Source organism: Neomonachus schauinslandi, chromosome 11 (assembly GCF_002201575.2).
Source record: "Neomonachus schauinslandi chromosome 11, ASM220157v2, whole genome shotgun sequence".
In the NCBI taxonomy this organism is placed as follows: domain Eukaryota; kingdom Metazoa; phylum Chordata; class Mammalia; order Carnivora; family Phocidae; genus Neomonachus; species Neomonachus schauinslandi.
In genome coordinates, this window is record NC_058413.1 from 37,379,587 (window position 1) to 37,404,224 (window position 24,638).

At 50.4% G+C, this 24,638-nt stretch overlaps 1 protein-coding gene across 1 annotated transcript in view; it reads right to left on the reverse strand.

Annotated features, from left to right (window-relative positions):
• The window catches only part of SLC6A5 (solute carrier family 6 member 5), a 51,879-nt gene that overhangs the window by 19,086 nt on the left and 8,155 nt on the right, over nt 1–24,638 (reverse strand). The window contains exons 6-10 of the mRNA XM_044919588.1: nt 17,196–17,337; nt 14,907–15,039; nt 6,980–7,114; nt 4,732–4,835; nt 1,793–1,917 (exon numbers count right to left, since the gene is read on the reverse strand). Of these exons, the coding sequence (XP_044775523.1) occupies nt 1,793–1,917; nt 4,732–4,835; nt 6,980–7,114; nt 14,907–15,039; nt 17,196–17,337 (639 nt within the window). The remainder of the gene's footprint in view (nt 1–1,792; nt 1,918–4,731; nt 4,836–6,979; nt 7,115–14,906; nt 15,040–17,195; nt 17,338–24,638) is intronic.

The window sequence follows — 24,638 nt, forward strand, 5'->3', positions numbered from 1 at the left end:
GCGCCCGCCCGTCCCCCCCCCCCCCCCCCGGGGAGAGGAGGCCCCCCCCCCCCCCCCCCCGCCACGTCCCTGTGCTGGTGATGATGAGAAACTGCCACACGCTAACCTAACAAGGGGTCAGAACCTGTAGGAAGTGTTCTCCTCCCCATTTAAATTAGAGGAAGTGAACAGAATCCGGAAAGGGGATGTTTCAGAAAGGCACCCAGGCAATCGTCTTAGTCTTCCTTTGTATAGGAGACGCGAAATCCTATTTGGGTTTTAGAGACATGTGCCCCCAACTCCCCTTCCTGGGGCAGGAAGGAGTTCAGCAGAGTGAACTCAAGTGACCCCACATCTCAGGACTCATAACCCCGGCAACACGGCCACTGGCTCACAGTGAGCTCGGCCGTAATGTCACAAAAATCACAAACACCTCAGATCTGCTGGAAAGTGGGGCAGGACCTCCCTGCCCCAGCGACTCTGCTGGGAGGAAATGAGGACAGCTGGGGTGGCACAGACACCCCCGAAGACAAGGCCTTCTCTCCCCTCCCCTCCCCTGCCCTCCCCCCCTGCTCCCCAGGGAGTTGAGCATTCTCAACCAGGGAAGGGCCTTCACTCCCAAACTCCAATTTAATGCAGCGCTGCAGAACCAAACATCCCTGGGGCTTTAACACTCTTCCCAGGGAGAGGTAATTACCCCCCTGCCATACGCCAGTTCTTAACTCTTTGAGGCCCGCTGCGCACCAGCAGCAGCTTCAAATCCTGAAGCCATAATTAATTATCCCTGGGGAGCCAGCGGAAAGCCGGCAGCCCACCAAGAAGGTGACATTCCTAGGACTTGGCTCCCTCCTGGGCTGGCATCCGAGCCGAGCCGTTTTCTGAGAACTGCAGTGAGCTCCTCGAACGAAGGTAAAGGCCCAGAGAAGCTGCTCACAGGGACACACGGTGGACTGTCCCGTCCCCACACGTCCCTGGCCCGGTCCCGGCACCGAGGCATCCCATAAACACCTGATTAGAGCATGATCGTAATAACAGGCGACAGCCACAGTGAAATCCGTTCAGCCCAGGAACATAGCAAACACCCAAACCCTTCGTGGAGTAAGGCTGGGTGGAAATAAGAAAGAGTTAAACAGAAATATTAAACACCGCCTACCAAATGCTGTGCTAGAAATACAGACGAAGTGAGATAAAAAATGAAAGCTCTCTGTAAACTCGGAAGTACCATACAAATGTCAGCCATTAACACAGGGATCACCTGGATGGAAAGTAACCTTTATGGTACTTCCCTCCCACCGCCATCACCCAGCCTTTCCACCCACTGCGGGGGGAAGAAATTGCAGGTCTGCTTTGCTAACTAGGCAGAAGGCCCTGAGAGCACGTTTGACCTAACCAACAGAAAACGCTTGTCAGGAAAAGGCTGCTCTGGAGTCAGTGTTCCTGGTCAGCATTAGAACTGGGCGGGTCCAGAGCTCTCTGCAAGGAGTGCATCCTGCGGCGGGCTGTGCCCACACCAGCTCTAAAGGATCCTAAAGAATCTGTCCCTCACAGGGGCAGTAGGTATAGAGCTTACTTATCCGGGGTGGAGCTGACTTAAGAAAGGGAAGACAAAGGAGAGGAGAGGGAAGCAGGAATGGGACTTCTAGAGCAATCCCTCTGGTTGGGCACTGGCCAGCTCTAACCCCACCTGAGCTTCCTACGCAAGCTTGTCGGAGTCTCCCCACAAAGGGACCCTGGGCTGTCCCACCATCCCTCCTATTCCAGAAGGCCAGCTTCCCAAGATAGCACAGGTCAGGAGCTCAGGAGGTGACCGTACCTTGGTCTGCCACGTTCTCAATGTTGACCTTGCGTTCATTGGCCATGAAGCCAATAACCGAGAAGATGACGAAGCCGGCAAAGATGCTCGTGGCACTGTTGGTGCAGGTTACAATGAGCGTGTCCCTGGGCGGAGGAGACGAGAGTTTGCTATTAGGTGTGCTTTGCAAGTCGGAAGGGGCAAGGGGAAAGACATGTAAATGTGTGCCTGTGTGTTCGTATGCACGCGTGTGTGTGTGTACATGTCCATTTCTAAACACGTTTTCACTGTCCTGACCGAAGGCCCCCTTGGGTCGATTTTCTAAGCACCAAAGGGCTCAAAAACATTTCTCGGGACCTCCCTGTTGCCGGGCCTCTGGGTCAGAGCTCTAGCCCCGTGCACTCTAGAACCAGGGTCCCTCTCATTAAAGTGGCAGAGCAGGACTGCCCATCTGAGCAGAAATGGAGGGGATGGAGCCTTTCAAGGACTCCAGGATGGGAACCATATATGAGAGAAGAGAACGCGGTGGGACCATGAAAGGCCACCAAGGTTTGAGGACAGCCCGGATTTGGAGCCCCCAAAAGCCCCGGGGGGTGAGGCAGGGGAGACCAGCCCTCTGCCTTCACCCTGGCGCCCTCTACTGGTAATATGGCTGTGGTTTCCCAGTCGGCCTGTCCGGCCACCCTAGACTGGGAAGAGAGGTCAAGCCAGATGGAGCCTCAGAGACCATTCAAATCCTGATCCTCCCACCTGTTGGTATGACCTTGAGCAAGTCAGTTCTTTCCACTGTGATTTTAAGTGGTGGCACTGACCCCACCTTTCTCCCAGATTGTTGTGAGCAGAGGCTGGCACAGAGCGAGTGCTCAGTAAACCACCCACCTTGTCTGGCCCCTTAGTTTACGGATGAGGAAACTGAGGCACAGGAGGAGGAAATGGGCTCATTCATGGTGGGTCAGGATTTGAATCCAGACTCCCTGCCACACCACAGAGTCTCCTTTCTACCAAAGTGCAGAGCAATGCGACCCCGTTGGACTGCATTCAGACCGGTTCCTGGGTCATAAATTAATGAGCAGCTGTGACCAAAGAAGTTCACACACCTTATCTGGCATTCCAGCTGTTAGGGGCTGGATTGTGTGCCCCCCAAATCCTGTGTTGACATTCTAACTCCCAGTTCCTCAGAATATGACTGTGTTTGGAGATGGCGTCTTTACACAGGGAAGTAAGTTAAAAGGACGTCCTCAGGGTGGGACCTCATCCGACACGACTGGTGTTCTTGCAAGAAGAGGAGATGAGGACACAGATACACACCCAGAGGGAAACCATGTGAAGACGCAGGGAGGAGATGGCCATACAAGCCAAAAAGAGAAGACTGGGAAGAAATCAACCCTGCTAACACCTCGATCTCGGACTTCAGTGTCCAGAACTGTGAGAAACTGAGTGTCCATTGTTCAGGTCCCACGCTCCGTGGTATTTGTTACAGCAGCCCTCGCAAGCTCAGACACACGCTCTCTCCAACCTGGCCTCAGCCAAGCTCGGCCCGATTCCTTCCAGCCTCATGCGCGCACTCCCGCTCTGGTCCCCGGATCTGCTCCCACCCCCCCCCATCCCCAGCACTTTCCCACTCACGCCCCCTGCTGGCTGTCCCCGCCACGTGTTATACACTCCCACCTCCCTTGCACATGCTGGGATGTGGCCCCGCAGAGACCTCACCTCTCTGGAGCCATCCCAGCCGGCTCAGGTCACAGCCTAACTATCTTCTGTTCCTCTTGGTGCACAAAATAGCTCATACATTATTAGAAAATGATAATAATAATAATAATAATAGTAATAATGATGATGGCAGTTGCCATTTATTGAGTACCTATGACGTGTGAAATTCTGCTGTGCGAACTTTGCATACATCAGCTCTTACCTCTCCACAAACTATTATCATCAGCAATTTAAAGATGAGAGGAAAGAGGCTCAGAGAAGTGAAGTATCTTGCCCATGTCTCGAGTTTTAGTAAATGGTAAAGTCATAATTCAAATCCAGGTCCATCTGACTCTGGCCTGCCTGCCTGCCTGCCTTCCTTCCTTCCCTCCTTCCTTCCTTCCTTCCTTCCTTCTCTCCCTCCCTCCCTCCCTTCCTATTTTAAATCCACTCACCAGGAGAATGGACCTTATTTGCTTATTGCTTGCCTAGATGTATTTAACTTTCAGATGTCACCTCCTCCAGAAGCTGTCAGGTTCTCCCAGGTGGAGGTCTTTGGGGTTGCAGAGCCCCTGGTCTAATATCACACCATCCAAATGTTCTCACTGTCACCATGTATTAGGATCTCCTGGGGATCCCGTCTGGATATATAGATTCCCGGGCCCACCCCACCTTCTGATTAACAGATCTGGAAGGGGGCTCAAATTTCGCATTGTTTTCCCAGCTTTACTGAAGTATAACAACGAATGCGAACTGTAATATATTTAAAGCATACAGCCTGATGATTCGATACTCATACACATCGTGAGAGGGACCCCACCACATCTACTAACATTTCCATTAGTTAACATATCCATCAACAGTTTTCTTCCCCCTGTACCTTGCTGCCTTTCTTATAGGGGTCTCTGGAAAAATATTTGTCAAGTGACAGTGACCATACTTCACCTGGGACTACCATCCGATCATACCCACAGCTCACAAATGACTATCCCAGGACACAGCCAGCAGCATAGCAACCCCTGGAGAGGCTCAGCTCCAGCCCATAAAGAGCCCCTGAGCCCATGTGTCAGAGACAGCACTGCAAGCTGGGGTCCAGGCCACCAGAAGCCAGCAGCTAGGCCCTAGCGGGTGGCTTTCCCTCTGCCAGACGCAGCCCTCTGGCTCTACTTCAGGGTAAGTGTGAGGATGTGGCCTTAGGTGTCCATGGATCTGTCCCCAGCTCTTATTCCCACTCACCAGCTCTCTCTGGGATATCAAGTGCCTCCACATACCTGTAGCAGTTGTTGTGGAATTTGTTGTAGGAAGAGAGAGTGATCAGGCCTCCCCACGCGGCAGACAAAGAGAAGAAAATCTGAGTGGCAGCATCCTTCCAGACCTGGGAGGCCAAAGGGGAGAAGATCCAAGGTCACTGAAGGAGGCTGGCCCAGGGGAGGGGGGTCTCCCCCCAGGGGAAAGGTAGTCAGGAGAAAGATGTGACATTAGCACCAACATACATCATTTGTGCTGGAAGCCAAAAAGGCAGGGAACTACCTGGGAGATGCTAACTCCATTCTAAGCAAAGGACAGGAACTCAAACTACACACACATTTCCTGCTTCTGTGTCCCGCCATGTATAAAGCTGAGCAGAAGGGGCGCCTGGGTGGCTCAGTCGGTTGAGCGACTGCCTTCGGCTCAGGTCACGATCCCGGAGTCCCGGGATCGAGTCCCGCGTCGGGCTCCCTGCTCGGCGGGGAGTCTGCTTCTGCCTCTGACCCTCCCCCCTCTCATGTGCTCTCTCTCTCATTCTCTCTGTCAAACAAATAAATAAAATCTTAAAAAAAAAAAGCTGAGCAGAAGGGAGGAGCCCTTCCTTTCGCTGCACACACTCTCAAAAGACCACCGCAGCAGCAAAATACAGTCACGGATGCAAATAAAGATCTGCTTACATTGACATTCTTACAGACGTCAGCTGCTATTAAAAATCTGAAGTCCTACAGCGCTCCCCCCTTAGCAATACCACCTGGGCCAAAGCGCAGTGGATCTTATAGCCACATCCTTCTTGAACTTGGCCGACAATGTCTCCTGGTTCTCTCGGTGATTTCTCTGCATTGTCCTCGTAAAACTCCAGAAGGCCGCTCGGGAGTTACGCTAGAGATTTATATGATTTGTAAAATAGACCTCCCATCATTTTTATAAATTAGTCCAGTTTTAAAATTGTGCTTATAATATGCAAAGAGAAAGTTCAAGTGCGTGCTGTGTGCTGGCAAGTCTGCACCTACCCCAACACCCATTCTCCCATACTCCTTAGTGACAAAGCCATGGTTTTCTTTAAAGGCAGCCATTCACCCAGCACATAGCATCAAGGCGAAGTGCAGCTAAGAGAGGATAATCACATGATTTAGTTTCTGACCAATGATGTGAAAAAACAAGTGTAATGTGGGATTTCTGGAGTTTCTCCTTTTTTAAAGAGAGGGAGGGTACCTCTATTTCCACCTCTTTCCTCACCCCTTTGTGCTACCCGGAATGCTGCTGTGATGGCAGGAGTTCTGGCAACCATCTGGAAGCGAGTGACTGAGGACGGGAAGCTGGGAGGCTGGGACACTGTGGAGCCTTCACTATGTGGAGCGCTTCACTATGTACCCTGGGGACCGCTTCAGCGCATACGAGGGAAATAAACTTTTATCTTGTTCCCGCTGTCATCATCTGGGGGTTTTCTATTAGGTGCAGTCAAACCCAATCCAAGCTATGTGTTCTCAATGTACCCTGTAAAAGTGAGTTTTTCTTTCTTTCTTTTTTTTTTTTTTTAAAGATTTTACTTATTTATTTGACAGAGAGAGACAGCGAGAGAGGAAGAGTGGGAGAGTGGGAAAGGGAGAAGCAGGCTTCCCGCCGAGCAGGGAGCCCGATGCGGGGCTCGATCCCAGGACCCTGAGATCATGACCTGAGCCGAAGGCAGTCACTTAACGAACTGAGCCCCCCAGGCTCCCCAAAAGTGATTTTTCTTTAAGGTGAAAAAATTCACTTCTTAAAGAACCCCCTTATCGGAGGTTTGGGGACTGGGAATTTTAAAGTAAGGTATGCCTGCACCGATAGGCGAAGAGGAGGTACAAGCGTGCGCTGGCTCCGCGTTGGTAAGCCACACGGCTGCAAATGCATCGGGCCCTTTCAATGATAATTGCCGTGGTTTGTGCTCTTATTTTCCACCAGCAAAACTCCATTCCCAACACCCTGTAATTAGTACCAGATGAGTGGTGTGAGGGGCCCAATGCTATGAATACGGAGATGGCCTTCTTCATTTCAGCCTGCACGGCAGCCCTGGGGGCAGGACGACGACGGAGGATGACTACTCCAGGAGTCAGAACACCCCCAGCTGCCCACTTCTCGTGAAAGATCTCCCGAGGGCACAATGGCCCAAGATTATCAGGACCTTGGATAAGGGAACAACAGCGAGCTACGCTGCGGGAAGGAGTCTGACCCCTCTTGTTGAGCTGTCCCAGAGCGGGACTCATCCCTGGGTTGTAAATGAAAGCATAAGCCCACCGTGGCATCCGTGAGTTTCTCCCACTTCGGTGTGATGAAGTACCAGATCCCAGCGCCGGCTCCGGGCAGGGTAACTCCGCGGATGAGGAGGATCACGAGCACGACATACGGGAACGTGGCCGTGAAGTACACCACCTGGAAGAACCATCCGAAAGAGTGACTGACCCGCGTGACGTGCCCCTGCTGCAGGGACATCGACAGAGGCAGAGCGATCTGCCACCTGGACATGAGCGTCTGACCGTGAGGACATCAGGTTTCCCCCAACTCTGCCAGGGCTGGGGGCACAGGGCAGGCCCTGGGACCCAAGGGCAGGGAGAAGCAGAAATAAAGTCTGTGGGGCAATATCCAAGGCTGTGGGGGAGTTGGCTGCAGTGCGGAAGGTGGGGGCGACCTTACCCCACCCACCCCAGCTGCTGAGGAGACAGCTCCCTGAGGAACTACCCAGGGAAGAAGGCTACATGCCTCCCTCCTCCCCAACTCCGACCCCACCCTCTGCTTGAGGACCCCAAATCCACCATTAGAGATGAACCTTTTAGCTTAAGCTTTCCCTCCTTGTGTATACAGACACCCTAAGCGAGGCAGCCTGGTGAGGTGCAAAGAGCAAGATCCTAGAAACATTTAAGTTTAGGGCTGCCTGGGTGGCTCAGTGGTTAAGCGTCTAACTTGTGATTTTTGGCTCAGGCCATGATCTCAGGGTCGTGGGATCAAGCTCCGCATCAGGCTCTGTGCTCGGCGGGGAGTCTGCTTGAGATTCTCTCTTCCTCTCCCTCTGCCCCTCCCCCCACTCATGCACGCTCTCTCTCTCTCTAAAATAAATAAAATCTTGAAAATAATAACAATAGAAGAAACATTTAAGTTCAAATGAAATCACACATCTGGCACTGGGTAGCTGTGAGACCTTTGACAAGCTAATAAGCTCTTCAAATCTGCTTCTGCCTCCAGAAACTGGGCACAATGACACCTTTCTTAAAAAAATAATTGTGTGGGTTAATGAGCTACTAACATAGCCTGATTTATAATAGATGGTCATTCAATGCAGGTAAGCTCAACAAGCATTTATTGATGGCCTGCTCTGAGCTGGATGCTGTGCCAGGTGTTAGATGCATAAAGATGAAGGGATTCAGGACCTAGAGGTCCCAGAGACGATGTCTGCTTAATGGGCCACACCAGTGCACCCAGGACACTATGAAGTCCAGAGGGGCATTGTACTACTCAACCTGGGAGTTTATGAAAAGATTCACAGAGATGACACCTGAGCCGGATCTAGAGGCCAAGGACAACTTAAGGGAGGTGGGGGGAGGTGGAAGGTGGAGGAGCAAAGTGGGCAAGGCAGGCATATGAGGGCAAAGGTCTGATGACCCACTATTAGGATGACATAGGGTGGAGGCTAAGAGTGATGGGGGGCCCTAGGGGCATGGGCCTTTTCTGTGGGAAATAGGGAGCTACTGAAGCATGTCGGGTACACCATGGGAGGCCTTGAATACTGGTCGAAGTATGCTCCTGGATTCTGGATCCTGGATGCTCCTGGATTCCCTCCTGGGAGAGACCAGAGTCGAGACACATTTGGGGAGTAACATCAGCAGAACTTGGGGACTGTGGCTGGATGGGACTTATCTGTCAATCAAACATCTGGGTAAAGGAAGAGCTTGGGATCAGGATCCCATCCTACAAGCCTGAGTTCGAATCCCAGGCCCATGACTTATGAGCTGGGCCACCTGGGAAATGACTTCACTTCTCTGAGTCTCAGTGTCCACACCAGCAAAGTGGCGATAATGACAGTATATTCCTCGTGGAACTCTTGGAGGAGTGCCTGGGACAGTTCACACAGAATGGGACAGGTCTGGGGGCCTGGCCACAGAAGCACCACGTTAGGCTTGCCTGGGATTCGCCACGCCTAAATTTGGTAACACTGACAGCCCTCTGCTTACCAGCCAGTTGAATCCCCAAGGTGCATCAAAAGACCTTGCAAAGGTGAGGCTCGGCTCTCCCCAAACCCTCTCTGATCCTTGAGGTGGGTGTATACAGCCAGCTGGGCAAGCACTGTGGGCTCAGAGCCACACGTTGCCACACTCCCCCCTGCAGTCTTCCCTCCTGGGGCACCTGAACACCTGTCCCCTGGGAGGGAGACACAGGTGCCACCCCACACTGGCTCCACAGACCCCAGGGCCTGGCAGGGAGCTCCAGAATGGCTGTGACTGGCAGGCACTGGGTTTTCAGGGGACGAGGACTGGTTCTGGGACTTGCAGAGGTGGGTTGAGGGAAGGTCAGGATTGAGACTAAGATAGAACTCTAGGGGTCATTTCATTAAGCATTTGGGTATTATCAGTAAACACCACAAAGACGCTTGCCCCCGAATAGCTGACATTCCAGCTAGGGAGACAGCCAGCCAGTAGTGGTCCCAATCCTATTATCTGTGGCATGTTAGAGGGTAATGAGTGCACTGGGAAACAGAGACAGTAGAGCGGGGTAAAGGGGGGTGGGGGCGTGCTGGGGAGGGCGGTTGGGAAGATGGTCATGTTGAAATGGGCAGACAGGGAAGAAGGCCTCTTTGAGAAGACAGAGGGAACCGCTGCCCTAAGGAGGGAGTGTCCCTGACTTGTAGTAACAGCAAGGAGGAGGCCAGTGTGGCTGGAGGGGGGACAGGAAGGGGGGGAAGTGGGGGGGGGGGGGGGGGGGGGGGAGTGGGGACAGATCATGCGGAGCCTGGTGGGGCCTTTTCTGTGGGACATGGGCCACCACTGAAGTGATTTGGGCGGAGGGGTAACAGGATCTGACATTTCAACTGGCAGGGGTTGCTTCGCTGGGGGTATACTGCAGGGGCGCAAAAGGGGGAGCAGGGACAACAGTCAGGAGGCTGGGCTGTACTCCCGGCAAGGGACAGTGACACCTCCAACGGGGATATGCTTCTGCTGGAAGAGCTACAGAATTTCCTGATGATTCCATGTGGAATGAGGGGCAAGGGGGCATCAGGGATCGGCCCAACGTGTCTGGCCTCAGCAGCTGAAAGCGTAGAGTTCCCACTGCACCAGGCTGCAGGTTAAGGAAACAGGAGCGGCCGTTTCTTCCTCTAAACCCCACCTACCATCAAGGTCAAGTCTTTCCTTCTGGCTACAGAGCAGGGACCGGCGGGTCTCCTTTCTCTGCACTGCTACCGCCTCTGGTCAGGGGGCCCCTGTGGCCCCCTGCCGCCCTTCCTAGAGAATGTGATTACTTGGGGCTGTGGGGGAGGGCAGCCCCCTCCTCCCCATCCCCCCAAACCTGCCTCTCCTTCCCCTGAAGCAAAACCCTTCCGCCCACAGACCTTGGGAAACCCAAAGGCATTTGACATCTCAGGAGAAGATCACCGCCCCAGGACAGCCCTGGGCTGGCCTCCCGGCTGATAGGAGGGAGAGGAGATCCTGACCAGTCTGACCTCCCCACCCCACCAAGACAGTAGGGCAGGTGACAACGGAGGAATATCCTTTTCACCTCCTGACCATGAGGGCTGGTGGGAAGTGAGGATGGGAGGAGGTAAGGGAGAAGAGGTGACCCGGGCAGCAGGGGCCGGCAGAAGAAAACCACCAGAATGGCACCAGTCTACCCGGCTGAGACACCTGTTCTCATCTGCCTACTGGAGCCTGCTAGCACACAACCATTTTTGGAGCTCCCTCTATGGGTCAGCTGTGAGTTATCCCATTTTGCAGAAGAGGAAACTGAGACTCCAATTACGTATGTCACAAGGGGTTAAACATCTTACTCAAGGTCTCCCAGCTGGAGCCAAGATCCAAACCTAAGGCTTTCTAATTCCAAAGCCTCTGTTCTTTCCAGCAGGGCGGCTCTGCAGGCCATGTGATCAGAAATGGGTGGGGCAGAGCTGGGACTAGGGTGAGGCAAGTGAAGCACTAAGGGTACGATATTGAAGGAGGCACTCACTCTCAGGGGCTGACCCCACACTTGCAGGAGCCTGAGAGTGAATGTCTCCCTAAATTTTGCCACCCTAGGCACTTGCCTGCCCCACCCAGGTCCAGGCCCTGGCGTGTGGGACGATGCACTCACTTTGTAGATGGTGATCCTGATGAACTAAAAGGGCCCACGGTTTGGTTTATAAACCCTGGGGATTTATAGTCAAATGTGAGTCAGGTGTACATAGCGGCTTCATGCACAGCTTGTGTTGGGGGGCTGGGGGGCTTTAGAATGCGCTTGTTTCAGGATGTATTATCAGAGGAATTAAGCTCGAAAAGTAATGAGTTCTATTTGGCAGGAGTGACAGTGACTAGTTGATCTGAGCCTGCTGGCCTGACACCTGGCAGCATCCTCCTCACAGTGGGAGCTCCGAACAGCTGGGAAGGTAAGGTCCCACCAGCCTGTGCTAGCTGGTTAGGTTAACTCTGTGTTGTTGCCATAACCCCCAGGCAGCGCGGGCCCTGAGCTCAGATGGGTGCATCTGACATTCGGGTGGCCTGCTGGTCGCCCCTGCCCAGGGAATTCTAGCTGCTCAAAGGGAAACTGAGGTCTCATAAGAAGCAACAGGCCATTCTCGTCTCCTAGGGTCCCACACAAGAGGAACTGAGCTCATCTTGCTGCAGGAGAAGGTGGACGTCTCTGTTGCCTCGAAATGACAGTCTGACCGTCTTCATGGGCTCTCGGTCACAAAAGGGGCCTGTCAGAATGAGGAGCTTCAGCCGTGCATTCACCTTGGCTTCCAAACAATGCTCCATGACCACTGTCTGCACACCCCAGGGCAAGATAACAAATTGTGATTCATGATTTTTGGTGGCATTCCTCATTAAAAAAAAAAAATTGATCATTGATCCTTAGTTGGCAACCATTCTCAATGAAGCAGCATGATTAGTTAGCAGAACTAACAGAAAAGCTTACCTGCCCAGGGCTCCTCAAAAGTTCCCATACCAGAAAGCCTGTAAAATCTACCACCAAGGATTAAATCCTAAATCAATGGAAAGAACTAGCTGTAACACTGTCCTAAAAAAATCACGGACTAATAAAGCTAAAAGGGTCTTAGAGAACATTCCTTCTACCTTGAGTCTGTAGATGTGGTAAATGAGGCCCCAATGCCTTCTGTGACTTGCCCACCTGGCAATGACAGCTGGTGGTGTAGAGAGGGGGTAGGAACGCCAGGGTGCTGGCTCCCAGTGGGGGACTTTTCTCTCCCTCCCCCCCCCCATGCAAAATGTGACTCCACAGTTCTGCATTTCCATCTCTTCCTAACGGCCCCTCCTGGGGAAAGGATGTCAGGTAGAGGAAAGAATCCAGGCTTTAAAGGGAAACAGACCTAGGTTCAAATCCCACCGCTGCCACTTAAAAGCTGTGTGGCCTCAGGCAATTTACTCTGCCTGGATGCACCTCACTTTCTCTATCTACAAAATGGGAACAAATGTCCTTACTTAGTGGACTGTTGTGCAGGTAGGTGAACTGATGCATGCATCGCAGTTAGCTCAGCGCCGGGCACCTGGTGTTCAACAAGGCTCCCTTTCTCTCCCCATCTCCCCACCAGAGTCGCTGCTTTCAAGATGTCAGAGTGGCGCAGTGCCCACCCAATACATCAGTCATTCGTCATCAGAAAAAAGCTAATGCTAGCGAAGAACTGACCATATGCCAGGTATTGTATGTGGCGGATCTCATCTAATCCCTATAATGATCCTATGTGGTATGTACCGCTATCCCCAATCTACAGATGCAGAAACTGAGGCTCTGTGGGTCAAATAGTCTGTCCAGAGTTACACAATGAGAAAGAGATAAAGGCAGGATTTGAACGCAGTTTGATTTAATTCTAGAGCCAGCAGGCCATCCTTCCCCAAGTCACCGATGGGACCACTGTTCTCCCTCCTTAACTACCATCTCCTCTCCTGCAGTCACCCCCCCTTGCCTATTCTGCTAGAGACCTGTCTGCTAGAGACCTATCTGGCATGTCAATCACGGTCAAGGTTGCCCTGTCTCTATCTCGAGTTGTAAGTGACAGTCCTGCCAGTGAGATTTTGTTTGCGCAAATATTTGGCCACTCTTGCTAAGCAAGCACTTGGCTGGGTTCCAAGCCACAGAAGGCAAGGAGTCCAGGAACCCCAGGACGCACAGGCCATTGTTGTAAGGGTCATCTCAACATTTCCCCCATCTTCTTGCTGCCTTCAAAAAACAATCTAGTCTTGGGGCGCCTGGGTGGCTCAGTCGTTCAGCGTCTGCCTTCGGCTCAGGTCATGATCCCAGGGTCCTGGGATCGAGCCCCGCATCGGGCTCCCTGCTTCTCCCTTTCCAGCTCCCCCTGCTTGTGTTCCCTCTCTCGCTGTGTCTCTCTCTGTCAAATAAATAAATAAAATCTTTAAAAAAAACAACAACAACAATCTAGTCTTAACCACTCATTCAGAGCCAGCAGGGGGTCCTTGGAGGTCATCTGATCCCAGCTCTCATTTTATAGATGAGGAAACTGAGGTCAGAGAGGAAAACTAAGATCAGCTCACCCAGCAAGTGTTTAGACAGAATAACGTTAGAGCTACAGCATCTTAGACATCACCCAGCCTGATTGCCTTTATTTTAGAAATGGGGAAACTAAAGACTTCTGCAATAGTGAGGATAAAGGAAATTTTGCTTTTCATTGTAGCAGAAAAACAAATAAAAGCTAAGAGCAAGTCAGAAGCTCAGCCAGGCTTCATGGCCCAGGTAGAGATGTCCCTACTCAGCAAAGCCCAAGGGAAGCCCTGGACTAGAACCCAGCTCCTCACCCCCAGTCTGCTTCTCCCCCAACCTTATGTGATTTGAGGTGTAACCCCTGCCTCTTGTAATGCTGACAATCCTGCTGGAGCCCACAACTCAAGTCCCTGAGGCTCCAGATTACAGGGCAGGCAGCAGAAAGAGCTGTTATCCAAAGGCACCTATGAGCACGGCCATGTGCCCAGGGAGAGGACAGACTCAGCTCTGTGCTGAAGGGTGCCAGGTTTGGGCACCTGGTGGGGGGTATGAGATGCCAGCTGGGACACCTAGACCAAATCAATACCACAACCTCAGGTCTGAGTCCACCACCGTCATACTCACTCCTTGGCCTGAAAGACATCTTGGGTTTCATCCTGAGCCATGCAAATGACTCTTAGGATGATTAAATAATATTGGTTATCATCAACTGACCAGCTAACTATTCAATGGGGTTTTTTGCTAAAGCAGCAGGAAGATGAGGGAAAACAGTGTGACCCTTACAAGAATGTCCAGCATGCCCTGAGCTTTCCCAGACTCCTTGCCTTCTGTGCCTTGGAACTGAGCCTGGGGTGGGAATTCCAACCTCTCCAAAGGGCCCGCCAAGCGACTGCTCAGCAAGAGTGGCCAAGTCTTTGCTCAGCCAAAATCCCACTGGCAGGACTGTGACCATGGAGGGCTCTGTGCATATGAAGTGGAAGAGTGTTAGGCTGGGGGGGTTGCAAAAAGGGCGTGAAAAGTCCAGAACATGGTGGCGAGAGGAATGAGAAGGAACCCAATTCATAATTTTGGTCTTTTTCCAATTCACAATTTTGGTCTTTTTCCAGCTTCTCGGCAGAAGCAATAACTGACTGGGCAGCCAGGCCAAGAAGCAAAAAGCCAGTAGCTCTAATTCTGGGGCCTAGGGAGAGTGACAGAATCATAGGACCCGGGGCCCATCTGCTGAATGAAGCGGCGGTCCCCGACAGGACAGAAAGGAATCTAATGAAGACCCACACCTTCCCTTGGGAGCTCTGTGTGCATTTGTCTCATTTGGTCCTTAAAAGAGCCCTGAAAGAAAGGTGTTATTATCTCATTTTACAGGTGGGAGTGAAGTCACTTGCGCAAGGTCCCAGAGCTACTCAGGGTCAGAGTCAGAATTACCCCCATGTGTCCTGACTCTCTTTCCAAGGCTCTTTTGTGGCTACATGACACAACCATCCCTGGGGGTCCCAGAGATTTTTTTTTTTTTTAGATAAATAAAAGTTCTTACTTTTCCTGAAGTCTTGATTCCTTTTGCCAGGGATGCATACACAATCACCCAAGCCAGGAAGAGGCAGAAGGCTAGTGGCCACCTGATCTCCCCAGGATATTCAATTCCAGCAGAAATCTTCAGCACAAAGTACCTAAGAATTGGAAAGAGAGAGTAGCAGGGGGAATGAGGAGGGAGGGAGGTGACAGTCTGCAGCCTTTCATCTCCCAGCAGAGCCAGGAGACTTGAATAAACCCCAGCCCTCCTCACCCCCTCAGTTAGGGACCTTATGAGATCAGGGTGAGGGATGCTCTGATCTGAGTTTGAGCCCACAGTTGTCAGCAAAAAGGCCAGCTGGATTTACCCAGTTCCTAATTACATGCTGGGAAGCCTCTCGTAGCCCTGGGCAGCCTCTGAACAAGGCTAAGTTAGCTCCATTGGCATCTGGAGCTGCCCCAGGACAAGCGTGACAAGTCCAACAGCATTGGGGGTCCTGGCCCAGCCTGCCAACAGGCACTCCCGAAGCTGGCGTCTTTCTCTAAGGACACACCACTAATACGGACTCTGAACTGTCAAGGATGATTTTTGTGTTTTTTCTGTAATGTTCTAATCTTTTAAGAGGCTGTATCCCAATTGTATTTGTATACTTTTAAATGTGAAAAACAGAGTCACTGTGCTCAGTGACTAAAACTGCTGCTCTCTGTACTTCAGTTCCAGTTGCCGTTGGGTATGTGTCCCGGCTGAGGTTGGCTGAAATGGAAAAGCAGGGCTGCCTGGCCCTTATTCAAGGAATGTAGTCCAAGACCGAGAACATGCAAGCAGAAGGGGGCTGCTGGTCATCTGTGTATCTGCTCGAGAGCCGTGGCCTGCCTGGCAGCCCCCACACCCCGCAGGGTAGCTTGTAGCCTGGTAGCACGGCAAGCAAGCAGCCGCACTCCTGGGGACAGGAGGTAGTCGTGGGGACATGGAGTCGTGACTCAGACAATCCCTTTAGCTCCTCAAGGATCAGCTCCCTCATCCTGGATGCAGGCGCCGTGCCTGTAGTTTGGCGTTTTTCTGTGACCTGAACAAAGGGCCGGCCAGAATCCAGACTCTACGGTACTGCAGAAACGTCAGCCCAGAACATTCTGACCTACAGAGGGACGTGAAGGTGGCACCACTCCTGGCCTCGCTGGCAACAGCGCCCTCCAGCCCGCTAGCGAGTGCGTACCTGGGAGGCTGCCCGGCAGCGCACCGTCATGCATTTTACAACAGCCACGCTCCTTTCTGTCTCAACCCCTGCGGCAACCTGGGCTCAAGAGTTGACTAAAAGTGGGGCGCCTGGGTGGCTCAGTTGGCGAAGCGTCTGTCTTCGGCTCAGGTCATGATCCCAGATCCCCGTGCTCAGCGGGGAGCTGCTTCTCCCTCTCCCTCTGCCCCTCCCCCTGCTTGTGCTCTCTCTCTCTCTCTCTCTCAAATAAATAAAATCTTTAAAAACTAAACTAAACTAAAATGGAAACTCTAGCAGCACTGGCCCACCTTCCCACAAGACAGTGACCATTTGGAGCTAAGCAGCAGCAACCTCTCTCCCACGTGGAAGACAGGCTCTCTAGTTTGCCACAGTCCCCACCATTCCCTATTGTCTTGTTCATACTTCAAAACCTCCCTGCCAAGCTCCTACCACATCTGAGTTTATAACCCCAACATAAGCTTAACTGGAGAACATTCCTTATTTACCCTTCAATGAACTCTGTCCACATTCATCTACCTTAAGAAATCGTTCCATACACTTTATTAAATCTTCCTATGATGGCTGAGGATTTCGTTGTACTCCTGAACCTCAATCCTCAAAGACTGGAAAAAATGGATGTAGAAAGTACAAAAGTAAGGCAAAACTGTTAAAAAAAAATTAGTTCTTCTTTAAACTAAATCATTGACTATGACTTGTTTTCTTACTTTTTGCCTCTCTTCCATTCTCAAGCTCAGAGGGAAGAAAAAGAAACACCACCACCTAGTTTATTGAAGGTCTGCTTTGACCACATTGGCTGAAGGTTTTGCAGTGTTCTGTCACCGACATCAGCAGTGAGAGCAGCACCAATTCTAGTCCCAAAAGCACGCAGTCACCTCCACTCTCCAGAACCACAAGGACCAATAATCTGCTCTCAGAAGCCCAGCCAGGAGAGAAACCTTCCTTCCGGGTCACTCAAGTAGGTAGGGAGGGTGCAGAGGGAGGCAACCCATCTCTTGGGCCACACACACCCCTAGACAACAACTTGAAAATTCATTCATTCACTGGGTTTCCCTTAGAAAGTTAAAAAAAAAAAATCTTACTTGAAATACTCTTCACTCCCACTGACAAATGTCTTATTGACCTGGCTGGTGAAGTTAACCATTGTCAAGTTGGGATAGGCAGTCATGCAGAAAGTTGAGTTCTTGATCTGTATTTTGGGATGGTCACTGATGACACAGGAATCTGTTTAAGAGAAGATGGAGCAGAAACATGGTGAGATCTGTACAGAAAATGCACGCACGTCTCTCTCTAGCAACTGAAAAACAAGGGACAAAAGTATTTGCCCAATATGGAGGAGTGACTTTGGGAAAGTGTTAACTGAGCAAAGCTAGGTGCAGATGAACCCCAAGATTATGTTTTGTTCATGCCGGAGACGCTGGTACCCACAGCAGTACCTTGTGCTGATACTAAAGGCTCTCATTTTGGGGGCACTCCCTACGTGGCTGGAGGCATGCCAAGCATTTTGCATGTGTTATCTCATTAATGTTCACAACAGCCTAGCGGTAGCTGCTATTACCTCCATTTTTTAAATGGGGGGGGGGTGCACCTGGGTGGCTCAGTCAGTTCAGTGTCTGACTCTTGATTTTGGCTCAGGTCACAATCTCAGGGTTGTGAGATTGAGCCCCGCATCAGGCTCCATGCTCAGTGTGGAGTCCGCTTGAGATTCTTCTCTCCCTTTCCTTTTACCCCTCCCCCCGCTCTCTCTCTCTCTAAAGTAAAAATAAGTAAATCTAAAAATAAAAGTCTTTAAAAAAGTGAGGGAAAATTTTTTTTTTTAAAGATTTTATTTATTTGACAGAGAGAGACACAGCGAGAGGGGGAACACAAGCAGGGGGAGTGGGAGAGGGAGAAGCAGGCTTCCCGCGGAGCAGGGAGCCTGATGCGGGGCTCGATCCCAGGACCCTGGGATCATGACCTGAGCCGAAGGCAGACACTTGATGACTGAGCCACCCAGGTGCCCGAGGAAAAAGTTTCAATGAGGCTAAGTAACTCTACTCAAATCACACGGCCAATAAGGAAGAGAATCAGGATTCAAGCCCAGGTTCTTACAACTCCACAGAAAACAAATGGCTTGCAGAAATGGATCTGCAATTGAAATTTGAAAATTGAAATCTGCAATCTGAAATTTAACCAGACATAAGCAAACCTTCTGAAGGACTACTCCCACAGAAAGCTTACTAAGGAGTTCACCTTGAAGCCGACATACAGTAAATGCTTTAAGATACATACTGCATCTTCTTTCCACACACTCACATGGGGTAGCGGAGGCAGTGACCATGCCATGTGCTTGTGAGCCTCCAACAAGACCTAACACAGTGCTTCTCAACTGGGGACGAATCTGTCCCCCAGAGGACACTTGACAATGTCTGGAGACATTTTTAGTTGTCATATCTGGGGAACAGGGAGCTACTGGCCTCTAGTGGGTAGAGGCCACTGATGCTGCTAAATATCTTCCAACGCAGAGGATATCCCCCACCACAGAGAATTATCCGGTCAAAATGTCTGGAGTGTTGAGGTTGAGAAGACCTGATCTAGGCTGGGATGGGGAAAGGGGACTAACCATGTGGGTCTTAGTATGTCAGGCATTGTGCTAGACACTTTAACAATGCTTATCCCATGAAATCCTCATCAAATCTGGGAGGTATATATTATTATGCTCATTTTATTTTATTTTTTTGAGAGAGAGAGAGCAGGGGGAGGAGCAGAAGAGGGAGAGAGAGGATCTTCAGCAGAATCTATACCCAGTGCAGAGCCTAATGCGGGGCTTGATCTCACAACCCTGAGATCATGACCTGAGCCAAAACTGAGAGTCAGATGCTCAACTGACTGAGTCACCCAGGCGCCCCTATTATGTTCATTTTAAACAGGAAGAAACTGAAGTCCTTCTGACCATATTACAATGCCTCTCTGACAGCTTTATAAATACGGATCACTTGACAGATAGTTTAAGTAGAGTCCACCAAGATACTATTTTATCCCAAAAGGTATTATTTTATAAAGGAGTGAAAAGCAACAGTAACAATGGCTACCACTTACACGAAGCATACCAGATACTGTTGTAAGTGCTTTATATGCACCAACCAATTTAGGCCTCGCATCACCCCATGAGGTAGGTATCGCCACTGTCTATGCTGCAGATAAAGAAACTGAGGCACAGAGAAGAGCATACTTGTTAAGGTCATGCGGCAAAACCAGGAGGCAAACAAGCATTCTCTTTCTGGGAGCCATGCTCTCAGCCACTCTACTATGAAGCAAAGAGCAGCGATCACAGACTCAAACACCTTCAGAAGCCAGGCTGGTGACATAAATGATGAAGGCATAAAATAGAGGGTAATAAGGGGAGGTGGGGACTCTGGCAAACCAGAGACTGTTTCAGCCAACCAGCGCCATGCCTTTTCCAGGTGCTCTGGAAAAAGACGCAGAAAATTTGGGTATTTACATGAAACCTCTCCATTTTAAAATATTGGAAATAAGATCAAATTATTTTTAAATATCATGGACCAAACTACAACACAATAAAAGAGCACATGGCCACCCAGGTCTGGTGCATGAACTCCCAGTGCATGCCCTCTGTGGAACAGCAAAGTGGGTAAGACTGTGGGTTCCGAGGCTCCTCTGCCCTGAGAGTTGAGATGAGTTCCTTTTCCTGTCCACGCCTCCACTGTCTGGTAATAGTTGTGTCTAGCTCACAAGATTGTTGCAAAACCCAAAGTAAGTGACATCGAGGATGAAAAAAAAAATTCTCACAATGCCTAGAGCACTGCTGGACTCTATCAGGTTTAGCCAATAACTCAGTCGTCATTGTTACACCTTTTTATGGGGTGGGCATCTCTAGTCCTTAGCATCCTCTCCCACAGTGCTCCTGGCCAGCCATAAATCACTACTGCCTCCCACCCACTCCCCCAGAATATCTCATTGTATCGGATAAAATGTTAAAAACAACAATTATAAGAATCTCATCTCATCTCTGATGAGTTCTTTAGACCAGGGTTTTCAACGGTGTTGTTACTGACTTTGGCGGCCAGATAATTCTCTGCGGTGGGAGCTGTCCTGCGCATTGCAGGGCATTTGGCAGCATCCCTGACCTCTGCCCACTAGATGGCAGGAGCATCCACCTGCCACCACAACCCCCCCCCCATCCCCGTTGTGACAACCCCAAATATCTATAAACATTATCAAATATCTCCTGAACAATCTCCCGGGGTTGAGAGCCACTGCTTTTAATGTCCTCAAAATACCTTCTTGTTCAATATTCTCTTCTTTAGTCTAATTCAAATGACAGAGGGATTCCGGCCTAATAACTATCAAATATTTACAGAGGGATCATTATGGCTTCCCCCAGCAGCGATCTGAATGAAGACCGTAAGGACCATCTCTATCCCTTTCTCTGTAAGTAAGCACAGTAGTTATTTCCTGAACTTCTGCCAAAAAGTACGTCCATCCCCTAAGACTGAAGACATCGCTAACATGCGGGCAAAGGCCACATCGCTTGCTTCCAGAACTGCCACAGTGAATCGCGCGGCGCACCTTCCCTAGAGAGCGGCTCTGGATGTCTCTGGATCCCCGCTCGCCGCGGCAGGGCAAGGTCACACCATTGCGGCGTCACTGCGGCGGGCTCCCCGCAGCCTCAAGCCTCCTGCAGTACCCCTTCCCACCACTGGGCGGCAGGAGCGTGCTTCCCAGCGCCCGGCGCCTTCCGCTGGGCCCGCGGAGGAATGATGGGCCGCGTCAGCAGCGCTCCGCGGCCCAGCAACGCCGAACAAAGAACAGCGATCGTGATCGCGCTAAATTGGAAGCTGTTGGAATGGGATTCTCTTTACTCGGGCAATTATTAATAAATGAAAGCACATGAAAGACCAGGGAGAAAAGCGATCATTTAATTAAAGTTCTAATGAAAATGCAGCCATTCCAGAAATAGAAATGGTATTTATGGTGTTCCCATTTTAAAGGACCCAGCCAGTCCTACATTTCACAGAACAGTCGCTGGTCTCCCTCATCAAGGCATGGGTTAGCCATTCTCCGTTACAGAGACCTGAAGGATTGACAGTCTTATAACCTACAACTTAGAAATATGCTGCAAGCCCAGCCTCTACCCAGGGACAGAGCCGAGGCTGGGTGGTGAGAGCAACAGGACCCCAGCCATGCTGAGCCAGCGATGGGACAGACACCTCCCCGCTATGGCTGCAGGTCGTAACTGCGAGCCATCCAATCCCTCCCTCCTGAGACCAGTGGCCCGCTATCTCATGGTAGGGCAGTTACTGGGAGAGGCTGAGCCTGGAGATTATTAGTGGAACACTGCCCTAGGGGAAGGGATAAGACTCTCTCAGAATGGCCATTTGGGAAAGAGTCTGGAATACCCACTGTCTGAACTCCTGCCTTGTCCATCAGGGGCCATAAAGCTGCCAGTGTCTCTGCAAGTCAGACCATCACCACCTTTTTTTTTTTTTTTAAAGATTTTATTTATTTATTTGAGAGAGAGAGAATGAGAGACAGAGAGCATGAGAGGGAGGAGGGTCAGAGGGAGAAGCAGACTCCCCGCCGAGCAGGGAGCCCGATGCGGGACTCGATCCTGGGACTCCAGGATCATGACCTGAGCCGAAGGCAGTCGCTTAACCAACTGAGCCACCCAGGCGCCCATCACCACCTTTTTGAAGTCAGCCCAGGACCCCGAAGGACCAGCACTTCCACAAGGGCTAGCCTGGCCCCAGTAACGGAACACAGCCATGTGCAGACAGCACAGAGAAGAAGAGATGGAGGGGCTGCACAAAGAAAGAGTGGGGATTGACACGTTGCTTTAAAAAAAAAAAAAAAAGGAAAAATGTAAAGCACTTGCTAAGGATGAGATAAAAATCTGTCCAGCCTGTCCCTGTGCTCCCGGGGAATAACTGGAGTGAAAAATGTCCATTGTTTCTCTCTGCTCAGAGCTTGCATAGTTTTTATGGTTTCTACCAGTCGACTAGGAGCTTAGCTGTGTAATGCCCTTACTCTGCCTTTAAGGTGTCCTGGGTTATTGTGAGCCATACTGGAAACTCCACAAAACCAGGGGCACCCCCTCCCACATACCTGGCCTAGTCAACATGCTCAGCTTGCTTCCAAAAGGTATGTATGTACACATGCATGCCTATGTATGTGTATACATACATGTGTGTGTGCATGTGTATACATATACCCATATCTATACATACACATACTCTGACTATAAAATAAATAGGTATCTACCATAGAAAATGTAGAAAAGAAAATACGGTCCCAAATCAGTAACACATTTTGTGGATTTGGGTGAGGATTTCCCCATGTTTTATGAAATATTCATGTTTAATGACTATAGAGTACTTCATCCTATGGATGTACTATAAATTAATTTGAACCATGGGATTATTCAGTAATTACTTGAATTTGGTTAAGTGTTTCTAGTGTTTTCCAAGACTGTGGATGTAGCTGCCATGAACAATCATATATAATCTTTATCTGTATCTCTGATTTTCCCTTTTAAGATGGATCCCCAGAAATGGAACTTTGAAGTCAAACTACAGTTGGCACAGCCTTTCTTTTTACCCCACAGAATCCCAGCTACAAACAGGGAACATGTGGACTCATGTCACTCTGCCCCGACTGGTGGAGCAGAACCTGCTGGAACACGGACTCTTCAGGAACCCTGGATAAGCAGAGAATCAGGGGTCCTGACACCTAGATCTCGGTGCTGGTTCTACCTTTCGATCTACAGCCTGTCACTTCACTCTCTGAGCCTTCGAGTTTACTTTCTCACCTGCAAAATAGTAACCATGTCTCCAGCCCCTTGGAACTCATAAGGCTCTTATTAGGAAGAGCAGAGACATCATTTATGAAGCCACCTTGTAGACTGGGGAGCATTTAGCATGGTGCTTTAGGACCATGACCTTTGGAGGCAGGCAAACTCGGGTTCAAATCCCAGGTCTATCAGAGAGCTACCTCTATGACCTTGAGCTCCAGTTTTTTCATCTATAAAATGGAAATAATAATAGAAGCCATGTGTTGGCTTGTTGTACATTGGTAATATGAGTAAAAGGATTACCATGGTGCCTCGTGTGTAGGAAGTGATGCTAGCTATTATCATTAAGTGTTAAGGTGCTACAGAAATATTAGTGGATATTGTTAGCAGAAGAGAATATGGTTTCTGAACTACTCTCCCTCCTGGAGGACAGCTGCAGGACACTGATCACGTTGTCCCACGTGGTTCCTGATGGAAGTCTCGACGGAAACTTCCCACGGAGCCTGAATCAAGCCAGCAGCCCTTCCCCTCCCAGGCACAACCTGGGAAGGACAAGCAAGGCTCTGGGACGACCTTGAGGTATTTCTGCACTCTAGGTCCTACGTCCTGGAAAATGTTCTAGCAAATCATTCCAGCAGCTAACTGTTAGTTGTGATTCTGTGAACGGCTACTGAGTGGCATTCTCTCAAAGAGCAGCTTTGCAGAGGTGACCACTGGGCGGGCAGAAACTGCAGGGCAAGAAGGTGGGGCACGTTCCAAAAATGGTTAAGGGCATCCTATTGAAGGGGTGTGGGGCAAACTCCAACCTAGCGGTTCTTTGGTTCCTGGAGAACTTTAAAACTCCATCCCCAAATTGTCTGATTTAATTGGTCTGAAGTGGACCCTAAGTGATGTTTTGATTCATCAGTTGCCCAGGTGATTCTGATGCGTAGCAGCTTGGGCTGAGAACCGCTGTCCTAACCGAAGAATCCATTGACGTGGAGACTGTACAGATGAGAACACTGAGGCCCAGAGAGTCGAAGGGACACTTACTCTTGCTCATACCATCAGTGAGCCACACAACTGGGAACCTCCACAAATCCCCACCCCCCACTCCTGAGCACTTCCAGGTGCACAAGGTTTGAATTTAATGGGCCCATGTCTTTAGTTTTAGCTCTTCCTCAGTCTTATTCAAAACCTCTCTAGGTGGAGGTTGGTCATGGCGGGCATGTGCATACACACGTGTGTAAATATGCTCCAGTGTGCATTACTGCCTTTAGTATGTGCATCTCTCTGGGGGTGTGGGAGGGAAGACTTCATCTTGCTCTCTTGACACACTCAGAGGATTGAATAATGCCCTAGCTCTGCAATGTGTGGGCCATGAGGGCAAAGGTGCCAATTTGGAGGCCAACACTAAGAGCCAATCATGTAGAGATCGCGGGATTCTGACCTCAGCACAGAGTGAGCTTAAGGGGACTAACAGATCTGCTGGGAAAACAAGAAACTACTTGCTTACTGACACCCATTGAAATGACCAGAGACCAAAGGTGACTGAGACACCTCGATTTCCGGAGGGCTCCCTTATCCTTTGTTTCTTGCTGCCCTTACAGCAACAAGAATATTATTATTTCTACTTGAGAAATGATGAAAATGTAGATCCAGAGAGAAAAGTTACCCGACCCAGACCCACGTACTTTTTAGGGGCAGAGATGTCATTTAGACCAGAGGGTCTTGCCCCCAAGCCTGCCCTGCTCCT